A 17,971-nucleotide genomic window follows, 5' to 3' on the forward strand; every position below is an offset into this window, starting at 1 on the left:
CTAATGAGGTTTGCGAGTCTGTGAGCAAAAAGGTGTTTTCCTACTTGTGTGAGATGCACCCCATCCCTTGCCAGTAGGCCATCCTCCTGGAAAAGGAGGATGGAAAAGGAGGAAAAGGAAAAGGAGGATATATATACACACACACATATATGTGTGTGTGTGTGGGGGGGCTTACTACCACATGACTTTGCATACTGATATTCCAGGTTGAATTCTAACCCCAGGTTTAGAACAAAGTTTCTGTAGTTTGGAATATGTTAATCCTTCATTTTGCTACTGGGCTGTACTATTAATATCTTAAAAGTGCAATTGATAGGAAATGAAATAAAGTTGAGATAGTATGAATAACAAACTGATAACAAATATTTTGAAACTATTGCAGGAATGACTCCAGAAGAGCTAGACTAACCTTCCTAAAGCCCTTCACATTCCACTCATTCTAGCTTCTTGCTTTCTTATTAGAAAAGATTGGGAGGGTGGAGGTGTGATCAGCACCATAATCTCAAATGGTTCACTTTGCAGCTCTGAATTGGGATTCCCCCACATTATCCCTCTTCAGCCTGTCATTGTTTGCTTTGACATAGCAGGGCATACTAATACAGAACAATGAGATACATTGCCCCCACACAAAACCGAATGTCAAGTAGATGCTATTTTGCTTTCCTGCTCCTGATCTTACTGCACACTTCCAATTGCATATGAGCTGCTAAGGATTTAATTTCAATTTCACATAAGGATTTTTCATGATTACAACAATGGGGACACTTCGGCAGCACAATTTCACATAAGGATTTTTCATGATTATAACAATGGGGACACTTCGGCTGAACATATACTAAATTGTGAGTCATTGTGTGTTCCTGCATGGCAGGGGGTTGGACTGGATGGCCCTTGTGGTCTCTTCCAACTCCATGTTTCTATTATCAAAATTAATTTAATTAATTAAAAGGGTCTAGCTACACTAAATTCTATGGCAAAAAAGTAAAAATCCAACATTTTTTCAGGAATGACACTTCCTATAATGCCATAGAGTTGTTGTTTGGGGATGGGGGGGGGGGGGCAGGCAGTGTTGTTTTGTTTTTCTTTATTTAGTTTTTTGCCTTGAAAGTGTCTCCTCAGTTACTGGGATTTCCATGTCTGTGGACCACAATCCTTTGAATTTTAGTCTGAATTTATCATGTGCTGCCTTGAATCCTGTCTCATGAGAAAGGCTAGATATAAACTCAATAAATAAATACATAAATCATTCAAAAGATGCTCCCCAAAGAGCTGAACTCCATCCTCAAAGTAGGCTGAGCATCTTGGATAGCTCCTTTAAAGAAAATGTCAAAACACAAAGCATATTCACAGCTCATTGAAATGGAAGTCATCACTTTTCTCAATCCATTCAGGATTTTTTGTTTGTTTGTTTGGTAACTCTGCCTTATAATGTGAAAATCATTATAAAAGATAACTATTCAAAATAATTCAGATTAATAATTTACATCCTGTGCAATTTATTATTTCAGCCTTAAAGATAGTGTGGTCATCTCTTAGCATCTTGCAATTTAATCCCATTTTGCCAAACTTATTACTTAAGCAAATTTCATTGTGTTTTAATTTTTTTCAGTTAACCATTACAGGAGTTTTAGGATAGTTATTAGTGACTATTTGTCTGTGCCTTTTTTAGTTTTTGTGTCTTATTGTTGATATGGTCAGTGGACTAATCAATAAACAGATCTGTCTTAGCAGCCCCAAAGACATAATGGTCTGAATGTATTTATTACAAACACTTATTTAACAGATTACTAACTTTATATTAAGTAACCATGTAGTCACCATTTGAAAGAAACATTATATCAATCCTGTATAATTTCTGCTATGTAAATTGCCTGGAGCATCTCGGATGGAGGGCGATTAATAAGTAATTAACGATGATGATGATGATGATGATGATGATGATGATGATGATGAATTGCATTTTCAGAAGATCTATATATGGGAGACCACTGAATCAGTCATTTGAAAAGGAAGTAAATTGAAAGGTTTTTTTGAATATAAATATGTTTTATGTGCAATTGATAATTTGTCTGAAAATACAGCAGTTTGTTGTGACAATAGACTTGAAATATTTTTTTGTTTTTACCCCTTTGATGTTCAGATATATACTTGTGTATGTATGTGTGTGTATATGTGTGCCTGTGTGTCTCTCTGTGTGTAGACACACACACATACTGACCCTATATTTTTGAAGTCTTTTGGCTCTCAAGTAGATTTAGATCAACAGAAAACAACAATTATGAAATGTGGTATCTTTTGAAACATTTTTAGATATTAGGACAGTCAGAAGTTTTGATATATGCTGTCTTCGTGGATCATTTCTCTTACTTTATATGAAAAATCTATGAAGTGGTTGGATATAAAATTAGAAATGACCCAATGGAATTAGTGAAGTTTATATTACTCAGGTTTGAATTCAGTGACTGTACTTTAAATGTAGTTGAGACATAAAGCTCAAATAACTTTACAGATGTAGTTAGCAGACATATGTTCTTATAGCTACTTTATAACATATATTTATCTAGATAGTAGATAGATAGATGATAGATAGACAGAGTTCTAAATTAGATGTAGTGGTATCAGTCTACATCAACCACATTGTTGTTCAAACAGCATAAATATACAGGCTGTCCTCGAGTTCCAAACATCCAACTTACAAATGACTTATAGTTAAGAATGGGGATAAGACAACAGAAGGTGAGAGAAATCTATCCCTAGCAAGGGGCATTCAGTCCTGAAAGAGTTATCATGGGGAAAAGGTGACTCCACTTAAGCCTCATCATCAATCCTTGTTTCGACAACAAGCCAATTAAAAAAAAATACAAGGACAGAAAGAGAGGTGAAATCTTTTGAACAGGGCCGCAGACAGCGAAACAAACACCACAAGGGTGTTAAACCTTCCCTATGCTACCCAAGGATTAGCTAGATAGCCAGATAGCTATATAGATTGGCTGGACGTACACTTAAAAATGTATCTGCTCTGACTTACATACAAGTTCCACTTAAGAACAAACCTACATTAACTATGTTTGCAATTTGGGGACTGCCTGTACTCCATTTGAAAGCACAACTGTTCAGAAGACTTCATCTGAACAGAAGACTTTATCTCACTTTCTGTGCCTTTAAAAAGAGAGGTCCCCCTCAGCCAAAAAAAGTTTATTTCAAGCAGTATATGAAAGAACAAGGCAGACTTTCAGAAAGAAAGAAAATTAATGAAGGATGCTGCTTGACATTACAGCTTTCATGTGTTTGGTCCAGCATATTCATTTGATGAATACAACTTAAATCAATGACATAGCATGGAGTATAAATGCAATTTATGATTCATGGTGAGCTTACTACATGAACCTGAAAAATTATCCAAGTAAAAGTTATGATTTTTGCCTGTTCTTCAATTAAAGGAGCTTGTTTTCTAATCATATTGGAAGCAGGCCTCCCCTTTGAAATCAATTATTGGCTCTACGTAAAAATCAATGGCACTATATGGTGCCTGCAGAAAAGAACAGTGGGTGTTCTAGTGGTAAAACACTCAGTTTAAACATGTTTTGCCGGCATTTACTTAAAAGATGACTCCCAGCAGGCAGGTGTGAGGAAAAGCTAGCAAAAAAACAGTCAGGCAAAATTTCAAATTAATTGAACCCAGGGCTTCAGTTTTAATCAGTTTTAATTATGTATGAAAGGTAGCATGATGCTGGAAAATATGTGCATATGTGTATGTGTTTGTGTGTATATATATAAATGTATAATTCCCACACTGATATTTCCGAGGTCAGGAACAAATAGTGCAAAACCTGTCATCAGTGGGCCGCTTCTAAGAGCTTTACCATCTTTTCCCAAGGCACCACATTTTCTATTCTTGACCAGATAATTCCTATCAACATACTGTGGAAGTAACATACCAAAGAATATTCTTCCTCCTTCCTCAAACATATAGCAAGTTTTTTAAGCATAGCTCACCATTTTCTTCTGAAAATCAAAAGCTAGCAAATGCAAAGAGGGGAGAGAAATGTATTTTGGGAAGATGAGGTCTCCTGTGACAGAGAATTCAAAAGGCCCTGCCCTAAACTACATTTCTCAGAATTCTGCTTACTTTCCACTTTAAAGTACTTGGGTTTTCCAAGTTGGAGAAGTTACTTTTAAAACGGAGTTGCCACATTTCCTCCAGATCAGCACTGCCAGAGAATTGGCTTATGGAGACTTTAAGGTGAACATAACATGGATTTTGGCAAGAAAGGAAGTTTTCTATCATCATCATCGTCATCGTCATCATCCAGGAATTTAAGATCGTCACAAGTACGGCTGGTGGGAACCAGAGACATGGCCTTCTCAGTGGTGGTCCCTCAGCTATGGAATGCCCTCCCTAAGGATATCAGACCAGCCCCCTCCCTTTTAACATTTCAAAAGAGTATCAAGACTTGGCGCTCCAAATACAGTGTAACAGACATAGGAAAATGGAATGGTTGGATGATGTGATTGGCCATGTTTATATATATATATATATATATTAATACTGCCCATAACGTGATCAGGATCAACTTTACCCCAAATAAATATTATTTACATTGGATGTTGCAAAATCCAAACTACTGCTCCAATGAAGTTGTGTGGACACAAATTGGTCAAGATGACTTTTTCTTAACCATAGGTTGATCAATATTGTGGCTGCAATTCAATTGTAGAACCATCTCCTGATAGTGCTCATTTTGGCCCATGCCACTTTAGCTTCTCCTGCCAGCTGAAGAGAATTTTCTTTGGGTGAGATATATATGAATCTTGTGGATTTTTAGCTGACTCTGGGCACATACACTGATTCATTATTCCAAATTGGTGTGTGTGTAAATCAGCTCCATGGTGGCTGCACAATACATGGATCCTTTTTGGGCTAATGCAGGTTGAAGTCACCTAACATAGCCTTGGACTGCATTAACAAAAGTTGTGGATTGCTCCAAATTGTCCTTGAGAATCTGGAAAAAAAAACCAGTAGAAGCATTTCTGAGACAGAACCAACTACAACTGTTGTCATGGCCATCTCATATTCCCTAGACCTGGGCAGGCTAAGGACATAGGGTGGCAGTCATCATCCCCATCCCGTTCTTGTTATACTAGCAGCCAGTAGACACAACATGGTTAGTGGCTATCGCTTGTCACCTGGAATGATGTGGGCTCAGGTACAATGGCAATTGGAGAAGGAAGGGGCAATTCCTCCTCCTCTCCCCTCTCCATATTGCTCTGTTTTTCTTTCTCAATGATATTCTAGGTAAACAGCTGCAGGCACTAATTTCTGTGGAATTAGTGTTATGTTGAACAAACTGAAGTCAGAAGCAGAGCATTCCAAAAGCAGAACATCTACTTATTAACATCACTGTTCAAGGGGAAAAAAAGTTTTCTTCTTCTTTCGGTGGCAAGAACTACTTCCAATAAGAGGGGGTAAGGTTTCAGAAGAAAGGAAACCCTCTGCTGCCACTGATTTCTAGGACACATCACTATTGCCCCAAAATAGTCCCAATGTCTGAAGAAATTCTTCAGCCTAATGTTTGGTGGTGTAAAAAGAATTTCCCACTTCAGCTTGCCTATGAATATGCCAATAATTGAAACTTCTCTCACAGCTACTAATTTATATGTTTGTTTTTTTTGTCAGATTCTTGTATTTGTTATGTCAAGGTCTCATTAGGCTCTTATTATGATTTCTAATGTTCCACACTGCATTACTAAAATGGTAGTTTCCAGGTTTCATGTCTCTCAGAGGCTCTGGCTTCATTGCATCTTATGGCTGCTCACATCAATACAACAGAAGGCAACATAATTTACAGTGTTGTTTAATATGGCAAAACATTAAAGAAATAGCATATTTGTATTTTTCCTACCATCACTTTGGGAGGTCAGTCCTCATTATGGTTCATTAGACATCATAAATTACAATAACTCTGTAATAAGCAAACAGCAGCCCATTTCAGAAGCCACTGAGTTGAATTAATTTTGCTTTATGCCTGATTTCCAGGTTTTACATGATAGCAACATAGAAAACACTCTTATATCAGATCTCACTAAATGGCTACCTAACCCAACATTGCATTTCATTGTTCAAGAGTTTCACATTGAGATTGCCACCTAACCCATTGAATTTGAAATGACAGAATTTGAACCTGATATCTGCTGAATCTAAAATATATGTCTACGCACTGATTTGAAGAATAATCCAAGAGTTAGCTCAGCTAACACTAGAGTGGTTGAAATTCTAAAATGTAGAATGGAAATTATTTTTTATAATACTCATCCCAGAGTGACTCCATGATAGCACTGTGGCTCTGCCTGAGATCTCGGGGAGGTTTGGGTTTGCTATAAGCATATTGGCATGACAGCAGATCTTAGAGAACAATCAGTAGAATGATATTTCTACTGGACAAAGAGGCTTATCCTAAACCTCTATACTGGATTATGTTTGAGCTAAGACTGCAGTTTTTATAAAAAAGAAACAGAGCATAATTCAAAATTCAGGTATAACTTTCATTATCTATTACATTTTCAGAAAGTGCACTACCATTACAGTCAATTTTCTAAAACAAATTCATAGAAAATCATGACTCTGAACTAATTTTGAAGGGCTTATTTTTTTTGCAAATGGATAAACAATCCTATTGTATATTATAAAAAGTTATAGTTCAAAGATTCCAAAAGAACATAGCTAGCTACCATTAAAGGTACAATTTTCAAAAAGCACAGTATAGCATTCTTTCCCTTTCTTCAGAAGTAGCTAAATGAATTGCCTTTGTTTATTTTTAACACACACACACATATACCCACACATATGAATCCTACTACTGGTGGTAGGTCGTAACAAAAAAATACCTAACCTAAGACAAGATTAAAAACAAATAAAGGAGCTAGAGAAAATCCATAGTATTAATAAGAAAATGGTATAACATGGTAAAATGCCCAGATATTCTAATACCAAATATAAAATTACAATGAAAGCGCTGTCAGGTTCTGCCTCAGAAGATCAGGTTGCCTAGAGAACTTCCTCCTTAGGCATCAAAGGAGAAGACACATATTTGGAATGATCTCTACTTGACTATTAGACCAGAAAACTCATCACAAGGACCTTGAGAAGCATTGGGGACCCATCTGTCTACCAAAGGGAATTTTCCCGTTTCAACTTCTGTCTTTCCATCACATATGTTTCTTGCATTCAGAACCATCACACGGGGAATCCTTTTCTTTGCCTCCTCCATTTTACTTTTTTAAAATCAAGAAAGCTTCAATATTTAAAAGCCAAAGTTATTATGGGCTTCATATCATTTGGGGTAAATTGCCTTTGTCATGATAAGTCTTTCTTCCCTTCATTATATCATTCATTTAACCCCCTTTGCAACAATCCCCTCTTGCAAAGCATTGTTTCCCTTCATTATACAGTGAAACTTTAACTCCTTTGCCACAATCCCTTCCTGCTAGGCTGTTTGGACCAGTATTATTTTAAAAAGCTAACACCCATTCCTTTACATCACTGAAACAATTCAACATGAGTAAATCTGTTAGATCACATTCTGTATAGACTACTGCAACGTGCCTTTGAAGACTGTTCAGAAGCTTCAAATGGTTCAACGGGTGGCAGCCAGATTGCTCACTGGAGCGGCGTTCAAGGAGCATACAACTCCCTTGTTACGCCAGCTCCACTGGCTGCCAGTTTGCTAAAGTCAGCACTTTGAATTGTGCTACCGGGCACAATTCAAAGTGCTGACTTTAGCCTATAAAGCCCTAAACTGTTCCGGTCCAGCTTACCTGTCCAACCGTATCTCTCCCTATGAACCACCTAGGAGTTTAAGATCAACTGGGGAGGCCCTGCTCTTGGTGTCACCTTCTTCATAAGTGCAACTGATGGGGACGAGAGACAGGGCCTTCTCAGTGGTGGCCTCTTGGCTGTGGAACTTCCTCCCTAGGAATATGAGATCAGCCCCTTCCCCCTGACCTTCCACAGAAAAGTGAAGATATGGCTTTTTTTAAAACAAGCCTTTGGGAACTTAGTGCAATAGATAAACATGGAATGGCTTAGATAATGTTTTTGGACGATTGTGAAGGTAGTGGTTTTATATGTTTTTAAAGGTTTTAATATATGCATTTTATAATTGTGTTTTAATTGTGTATTGTAATTTTTACTTGTTTTAATTGCATTGAATAGCTGCCTATGTTGTAAAGCTGCCTTGAGTCACCTTCGGGTTCGAGGATGAGGAAGGCAGGGTAGAAATATCATAAATAAATAAATAAATAAATAAATAAATAAATGTGTTTTTCAATGTTAGGGATGGGTCTGGCACATGCCAGAGGCTCAGAACACGATTTATCACCCATGTTCAGATCTCCCTCTTTTCAGTATGCTTCAGCTCCATTGCAAGAACAAAAGGCAAAACAGATGAGGGCTGAAGTAAGCGAATGTCATCTGACGGGCTCCATGCCACTTCATCCTTGAAATGAATCTAATTGTCTTGCAACAGGGAAAATACTCAATGTGATGAGTCCTAGATCTTCTTATTCTTAATAGATCAGTCCAAGGACACATTCCTGGGGAGATCATGTTTTAGTCCAATTAACCATCCTAAGGCACATCAGTACTAACCCATTATCCCCAAAGGGGGATAAATGAGCATTGTGACAGCTAAATGACACATGGAACTGTTTCAGGTTACTGGAGCCTTGAACCACACCATTGTTGTTGTTGTTGTTATGTTTATTTATACCCTGCTTTTTCTCTCCACAAAGGAGACTCAAAAGAGACTGAAGTGAGATACTCTGAATCCTCCCAGAGAATCCAAAGAAAGCCATGACTTGGGCTTGTTTAAGCAGTTGGGCTGTTTCTAAGATGGAACTGGTTGCAATAATTTAAAAAGCCATACAATATTCCGCAGGCCCAGGCACATGGGATGACACTCACTATCCCCCTCCTGTTCTCATCACCAGCAGACACAACATGGCCAGTGTCCATCACCTGTTCATCCTGGAATGGCATTAGCTGGAGTGACAAGGTAATCAGAGAAGGAAGGGAGAAAGAAGCAACCACTTCTCCTCCATCACCCTCCTGTGTCACTCTGGTGCCTTGACCGACATCATTCCAAGTGATGATTGACAGACACTGGCCATTAGGGATGTGTGAGCCATTAAAATGGTTCAAAGGTCATTACAAAACTTGGGGAGGGGGGGCTGTCACTTCGTTTCTAAAGTGTTTTTAAAGTATACTTAGTGAAAATCTTGTTACTGTAATGAGACTTATGACATTTTGCTACTATTTCATTACAGCAATCGCACATAATTAAATTACTATAATTGGGGAAACTTCAGGGGCTCCTATCTCCCTCATTTTTAAAGCAATTGGCATGAAACTTGCTACACATTTACCACTCTTAGCCCACCAAAGTTCAGAATGTTTCACCTAACCATGGATTTTTGGCAAATTTTCAGTTTTTATAAAAACATTTTTAACAATAAAGAAAATATGCTCCTAATTTGAAAGTGCTATTTCCTGATTAATTGTGTGGTCTTTCTGGTGCTGATGCAGTCTGGAAAATGTAATTTAGGGCAGGACCTTTTGAATTCTCTGGCATAGGGCCCCTCCTTCCCCAAACTACATTTCCTAGACCGTATTAGCATCAGAAAGCACCAATCAGTGGGGTTCCCAAAATGCACTGCTCCCTCTTTCGGCCGCTGCTAATGCCAAGACTGCATTAATTTCACAGAGGCACTAAGACAGCCTTTCGCTTTGCTTCCTTGCCTTGCATTGAATATGAAACTGACTTTGGGAGCATTCCAAGATTTACAAAACACAAACAAATAAGTGTGGGGTAAGCTTCAATTCTAAAATCTTTGGTGTGGGCCACGTAAACATTTCAAATATGCCTTATGACTTAAACTTCTGATTCTCTTACGATTTCCAAAACTTCTATTTTTTTCCACATGCCTACTAACCATGCCATGCCTACTAGCAGCCACTACAATGACAACAGGAGGAGAATTGTAAACATGGACGTTTAGTAATGCTGAACTGGGTTTGGCACCATCCAGCATTTGCCACTCCATATTGACCCTGGGATAATGCATTTGTGTAGAGCCATTCCTGGTCTCACACAAGATCTTGGGCTTGGTGGGATACTTAAAAGTCAAGTCTTACAAATATAGAGATCTCTTTTGTAATTAGTGTAAGAAATCAATAACTCATCTTCAAACGGGACTCAATGTTATGCATTCACCTGATTTCAAAAGGAGCAGATGATCTAGGAAGCTAGGTGAATGAACATCAGAATTTTCTGGGTTTGTTGTGTTAAACTTTATCAATACTCCACCTTTTCATAAAAAGGGGGGGGGGGTAACAAATTAAAGGAATTCCAGCACATTTTTTATCCTGACACAAAAAGCATAGTTTTTGAAAACTTAGAAGTCAACATTAAAATGTAATTATGAAAAAGATTAAAACAATTTAAAAATACACTAAAATACCCTCTTAAAAGCACTTTCCCTAAAAACCTTATGTCCGATTTTTTAAAAAGAAGTATCAGCTTTGCAGATGTTGACAGTCTATTATAGCCTGTCAACATCTGGAGGGCCAGATGATTCCCACCTCTAACTAGGGTTTCTCAGACATGACTTGCCATATCCTAGCTTTACAACGAAATACTATGTATTCTTTGAAAATATGTGTTACTTTCTGAGAGACATCCCTATATCTAGCACCAGATGTTAGTCATCCACATAGCACAATCAAATGGTCTTAGCTTATAAATGACTATTTAAAGAGACTAATTAGTATTAAAGGGGCATTCATTTTCGACTCTGCCCCTGTGGGAGCCATCTGGAGAACCATAGACCTTTCAGAAGTGCTTGCAAAAGTAAGTATCTGAACAGCCAATTTAAAGTTTACATATACAGCTGGTGATAGCTCAAATTGCATTTTAATATCAGATCCTGTTAGTGAGCCATCTCAACTTTTTGTACAGGTTTAGGAATCAGGCCATTTTAAAATTATGTCAAACGCATCTTTGTAAACATTTAAATCAAACAGACTGAAGAAACTTATTCAAATTAGACTTACAATGCAGTTCTATCCTTATGAAGTCTTTAATTCCCAGATTTTCTAAAAACACGCCCGAGGAAGCTGTAGTCTTAAAGAAAAAAGACACATCTGCACTAAGTTCTCCATGAAATGTGGGGAAATGAAGATATGAGGCTTCAGTGTTGAAGGAAGCAGCATTCCAAAACTCTCCTAATTGTAGAAGGAGAAAAAGGTAAAAAAAGGGGGGGAAAAAACACAAAACTCGGTTACACATCTGTCTTATTTAAAAACTGAGGATGGCAGTCTATTAAACATGCATACAGATAATACCTTTTCACTTGCAATTGCATGCAGATCTCAGTCCAGACCTCCTGGAGTACTACAGGATACTGAAAGGATTCTGTTCTCCCACAAGATCTTTCCCATCTGCATAGGTCATCCATCAGTGCCTCTAACACTGTAGAATTAAGGCAGTTTGACACCATTTTAACATCGCTCAATGCTATGGAATTCTGGGATCTGCAGTTCAGTGAGGCATCAGCATTTTTTGGGGGGGGGGAGAGAAATAGCTAAATACATTGTAAAACCACAACTCCTATGATACCATAGCATTGAGCCATGGCAGATAAAGTGGTTGTAAGCTGTGATAATTCTACAGTCTTAATGGCTATGCAAGAAAGAGCCTTCTTGACTGCTTTACCAGTATTACTGACTTTCATGTTCTATTGCGTCCACTCTATCCCTTTTTGAATTGACCTCTGGAGAAACCAAAACAACATTGTATTCTACAGTTATAATTGATAGAAATGTTCTTGGACCACATTGTTTGCTACTTTCTCTCCTTCATTGTAATCTTTATTGTATTATTTTCATTGCTCATTTTATGGTTCACCTTTATTGTTTGAATGTGATTGTTAGTTAATCACATTGGGGGCATTACTTCCAGGACTGATAGGTAGGCTTTAAGTACTAAAATAATGAAATGAAGAAATAAATGTTAATATATATGTCACTACGTTTCTACCTTAGACACTTAATTACACCCTTCCTAGCCCATCACTACTGTAAGAAACCAAACAGAGAAGAGATTGGTTCAGTTTAGTAGCTGATTGGGGTTCAGGGAGGATAATGTTTCCAGATACCTCCCATCAGTGAGTGAGATTGCAATAAGGAATTGCAGCAGGTTCTGATTCGGATTGTTTCACCCTTGCTCACTAGTGGTTGTTGTTGTTCATTCGTTCAGTCGTCTCCGACTCTTCGTGACCTCATGGACCAGCCCACGCCAGAGCTCCCTGTCGGCCGTCACCACCCCCAGCTCCCTCAAGGTCAGTCCAGTCACTTCAAGGATGCCATCCATCCATCTTGCCCTTGGTCGGCCCCTCTTCCTTTTGCCTTCCACTTTCCCCAGCATAATTGTCTTCTCTAGGCTTTCCTGTCTCCTCATGATGTGGCCAAAGTACTTCAACTTTGTCTCTAGTATCTTTCCCTCCAGTGAGCAGTCGGGCTTTATTTCCTGGAGGATGGACTGGTTGGATCTTCTCGCAGTCCAAGGCACTCTCAGAACTTTCCTCCAACACCACAGCTCAAAAGCATCGATCTTCCTTCGCTCAACCTTCCCTAAGGTCCAGCTCTCACATCCGTAGGTTACTACAGGGAATACCATGGCTTTGACTAGGCGGATCTTTGTTGCCAGTCTGATGTCTCTACTCTTTACTATTTTATCGAGATTGGACATTGCTCTCCTCCCAAGAAGTAAGCGTCTTCTGATTTCCTGGCTACAGTCTGCATCTGCAGTAATCTTTGCACCTAGAAATACAAAGTCTGTCACGGCCTCCACGGTTTCTCCCTCTATTTTCCAGTTGTCAATCATTCTTGTTGCCATAATCTTGGTTTTTTTGACGTTTAGCTGCAACCCGGCTTTTGCGCTTTCTTCTTTCGCCTTGATTAGAAGGCTCCTCAGCTCCTCCTCGCTTTCGGCCATCAGGGTGGTGTCATCTGCATATCTGAGGTTGTTAATGTTTCTTCCAGCAATTTTCACCCCAGCTTTGCATTCATCCAGCCCCGCACATCCTCGCATGATGTGTTCTGCATACAAGTTAAAGAGGTTAGGTGAGAGGATGCAGCCTTGCCGTACGCCTTTCCCAATCTTGAACCAGTCTGTTGTTCCGTGGTCAGTTCTTACTGTTGCTACTTGGTCCTTGTACAGATTCCTTAGGAGAGAGACAAGGTGGCTTGGGATGCCCATCCCACTAAGAACTTGCCACAATTTATTATGATCCACACAGTCAAAGGCTTTAGAATAGTCAATGAAGCAGAAGTAGATGTTTTTCTGAAACTCCCTGCCTTTCTCCATTATCCAGCGGATATTGGCAATTTGGTCTCTCGTTCCTCTGCCTTTTCTAAACCCAGCTTGAACATCTGGCAACTCTCGCTCCATGTATTGCTGGAGTCTTCCTTGCAGGATCTTGAGCATTACCTTACTGGTAATTACCACTAGTGGTAGGTGACTGGAAATATTAGACAATGTAATCTTATTGAAAACATAGCAATTACAGATCCATAACTTTACAAATCCGTATCTGCAATACTACATTACAGGCAAAGTCTGTGTGTAAAACAGCTTCATATGAACACACCACACCTTCTGAAATGTTGTTCGTTATTTCATTTCATTTTATTTGTATTCTGCTTTTGTTACCATGGGACCCAAAGCAGCTTACAACAGTGTTAAAATGAGATAAAGCTAAAGCCTGATAGTTTATACATAATGGAACAAGTTATCCTATTAAAACAGCATCACATTTTTAAAAGTAAATTATTTAAAGACACAACAAAGGAGTTAAATACAGCAAATATACCATAACAAAACAGCCTATGTTTTGTGCCATTATATTGAACTGCTGTATTTAGCTATTCTATACAAACAAACAAACAAACAAACAATGAGACTCTCCATAGCCGCCCCCCCCCCCCCCCCCAATCTTGGATTGGGACCTTAGAATACTCTGTTGATTGGGAGTACTTGCTAACATTACAGGAATTAATCAGTTGCTTGGTAGCTAGTCTGTTTATAGGTTAGTGGACCTTTTAGCAGGGACTAACCTTGATTTTTACATTTTTAATAAACTTCAGGCCTGGTGTGATATGTTTGACATAACACTGCACTTTTAAATGCACCTTGTTATTTCTTCTAAATTCTAACAGTTATGCTTATCACTTCCATAAGCACTACTGCTTTCTAAATGAAAGAAGACAATATATTTTAGTGAATACCAAATACTTTTTCTCCTGCTACTTCCACCTTCCTTGCCCTCAAAATCTTTTTTCTTGTTTCCCACACCCCAAAGCCTTTCCCCCTCCCCTACTCCCCTCACCATCCTTGCTTCCCAAACCCTATTCCCTCTCCCCCCGCAACACTCGGGGTGGTGGTGCTTTGATTGTCCTTTTCCTGCATGCAGAAGGGAAATGAACAGGATGGCCCCTGGGGTTTCTGTTGTTGTTGCTATTATTTATTTATTTACCATATTTGTACCCCATCCTTCTTAACTCTAAAGGGGACTCAAGGAAGGCTTTACACATAGTTAACTATTCGATGCCTTAAAAACAACATACAATTTAAATAAAATTAAAATTAATACACTTTAAAACATTTAAAAGTATTACATTCACTATTAAAATCACACCATCCTCAATAGTAATTGATCTAATATCAGTTCCACAGCTGAGGTGCCACCACTGAGAAGCCCTGTCTCTCATCCCCACCAGTTGTGTCTGCGAAGAAGGTGGAACCGCGATCAGAGAATCCCCAGACAATCTTAATCTCCAAGGTGGTTCATCGGGGGAGATATGTTTGGACAGGTAAGCTGGCCGGAACCATTTAGAGCTTTATAAACTAAAGCCAGCACTTTGAATTGTGTTCAGTAGCAAACCTATCATCATTATTACTACAACTACAAAGGCTGAGTGTGGGTGGCCATTTGTTGGGAGTGCTTTGATTGTGCTTTTCCTGCATGGCAGAAGGAGGTTGGACTGGATGGCCCCTGGGGTCTTCCACTGAAATACTGTTAAGTTTATGTTGGTCAAAAAGTTTGCCCATGTCTGTGATACACATACACTATATTATATATTATATATTATGTGGCTTCACAAGAAACTTTTGTTTCAAAAAGGGTTCTGCAGCTGAAAAAGTTTGATAATGCCCGATCTAGTCAAATGTTTCAAAATGTTTCTCTCAAAATTTATGTCAACCTTCTCACTGCTGGAATAATGTAGCCACACATATTGCACGTCCTGTGGAAATACCAACACTACACTGCTATGTTTATATCAATGGATATCAATGGCTTCTTTGTTAGCGGGTAAATCTACTCTGAGTTTTAGTATTAACTGTAAAGGCATTTATCCTGAATGTTGCACTCTATCCCACAAACTAGATTCAGCATTGTGAATAAGTCCTTTGAATTTCAGCTTTAAATCCATGTCAAATTTATTTCAATGCCACCAATGCCTTTAAACACAAGAGTCCACAGGCATTTAAAGACGTATCAACACTTACATTAAGACATCATGCAGCTGCCATCACCACTCGCTTCCCAAGTTAATAATTCATGTTAGGTGGGAATGGTATGAAGGTGGTTACATTGCATTTTTTTAAAAAGCAAAACAAAAAAGACTTTCTATTTTTTATATAGCTGTTGATGCTATGGTCTATACCAGTTCTTCTGTATGATAGATAGATGATAGATAGATAGATAGATAGATAGATAGATAGATAGATAGATAGATAGATAGACAGACAGATAGGGAACATGAAACTACATGTTCAAGATCTAATATGTAGCTATCGATTATTCTTTCTTTATTCTAACATTCCTATTGGAAGCAGTATGATGGAATAGGAGGGGTTTTAATCTTATTTCATCTATTTTTGTTTAAATCTATAAAACTTCCAAAGCATTGGGATTGAAAAAAATCACTCACATATAGGCTGGTCCATGGTAATTCCATCATTGCAGAACTCTTCTACAGAAGAGCTTTCATTATTATTTTCCTTTCTGAAAATACTCCTAAAATTTGGACTTCATTTGAAGGCTTTTTTCTATCCTACTGGTTCTGTTAATATAGATTCTCCCCAACCCATGCTAGGAAATGGAATATAACAATGTCGGAAAGTGGATGTGATCATTCATTACGTATCATCAACAGAATGTGATAGTTTACTATATATCATTAACAAAACAATGGCCTGTAAAGCTGCCTTAATTTTTCAGACTGTTATGAACAATGAAAACCATCAACGATTCCTTTTGAAATGTGATGTAAAATACATGCTTTTGTTCCAAGCATTACTGAGTGCTTTGAATGCAATATTCCTGCTCATGAGACCTCATGGGATGGCCCATGAGGTCTCTTCCAACTCTATGATTCTATGAAAGCTGAAAAAGAAAGCAGAGTTTCTAACCTCACCTCATCTGCAGTGCAGAGCTATCTTACAGTGTACACTTGACATGTACAGAGAACTCATATGAACAGAGATACTTTATTTGCACAGTGAGTAACTTAAACAGAGGCTAAAAATATATTGTGGCTTACAAAGATGAACATTCTTAGAAAAAGAAACTCCTCTCCAGGCTACGCATGGTTTTCTCAGAGGTATATTCTTTTTGAGCAATGACTCTAAAGCAGATATATTTGCTCTTTCCCACATCCCTAAATAACAATGCCAATGTTCTAAATAAACTTTTCCACAGTACATCAATGCATAGTTGCATACATGAGAAATATCTCAGACAGTAGACAGGGAATAATGTTTCAACTTCACTGCCCATGGTCACTAACTTCTTTTACCTCCCTGGCCTCATTGCACAAAGGCTACCATGAACATCTAAAATACCTGTTTGGCCTAAACAAATACCAAGGCCAAAATAATGAATGTACATATTGGATGAATCACAGTATGTACATTCTGTTATATCACAGAATTGTGTATGGCACGGGGAGAGTTGTCTGTTTCTATCCTCGGAATCTAGATCTAAATGAAAATGAGACAAAAATGGATAATGATTACCTGTGAAATATGCTAGAGGGTAATGTTGTTGAAGTGTAGCTTGCAGAAATTGTCGCTGTATAGAACTTCACAGTAGTCCATCACTGGTAATTTCCTGACTAGGTTATTGTAATACAATCTACATGGAGTCCTTGTAGAGTCCTTCAAAAGGTGAAGCTTGTAGATTGAGCTGCTGCATATCAAATTCAGCAGCTCAATCTCTGAATGGTATATAATATAGATAGCATGCCATGCTTTTCTTAAAAGAATTGAATGGCCAACCAATATGTTTCTGGTCAGTAGGCTGTGTTTAATGATGGGGAAAAGCCCTCTCACTGTGACACCCCAAATGTGGAATGCTCTGGAAGCCCTGATTCAAGCCATCATTTAGGCACAAAATTAAAATTTGTCTGTTCATCAATAACAAACATGAAGGGGCGAGGGGAGGGACAAAAATGGAGCAGGGGGAAGGGGGCTGCACAAGAAAAAAACGATACATTAACATTTACCTACCATACCTTCACTGCATTCATAACCAAGCAAGTGAGTGGGGGGGGGGGGGGGTCTCAAGGTATACCCCCAATATTCCCTTCCTTACATCCATCTACTCCTACTGCAGTCACCTTTACATACATACATTCACAGTCACCTATACACAAGATTAAAATGCATTTGCGACTTTCATTTAGATTCTAAACAAGCTTGTTTCCCCATATTTCCCGGTGATCCTGGTAGGGTGCACCAGATTTCCTTATTACCCAACTATGTTAGTGTTATATCTATTTGTATCTCTCTCCTTTTTTTTTTTTTTTTTGTTTGTTTAATTTGTTCGCAAGCATTTCAGTCTTCGACTT

General features: G+C 38.3%; 1 protein-coding gene across 2 annotated transcripts in view; it reads right to left on the bottom strand.

The window, feature by feature from the left end:
• CNTNAP4 (contactin associated protein family member 4) overlaps positions 1–17,971 on the bottom strand; it is a 330,423-nt gene that overhangs the window by 39,043 nt on the left and 273,409 nt on the right. For both annotated transcript variants that reach the window (XM_060762046.2, XM_060762045.2), the window contains exon 16: positions 11,111–11,281. In XM_060762046.2, coding sequence (XP_060618029.2) covers positions 11,111–11,281 — 171 coding nt within the window. The remainder of the gene's footprint in view (positions 1–11,110; positions 11,282–17,971) is intronic.

This window comes from Anolis sagrei, chromosome 2, assembly GCF_037176765.1.
Source record: "Anolis sagrei isolate rAnoSag1 chromosome 2, rAnoSag1.mat, whole genome shotgun sequence".
NCBI classification, from domain to species: domain Eukaryota; kingdom Metazoa; phylum Chordata; class Lepidosauria; order Squamata; family Dactyloidae; genus Anolis; species Anolis sagrei.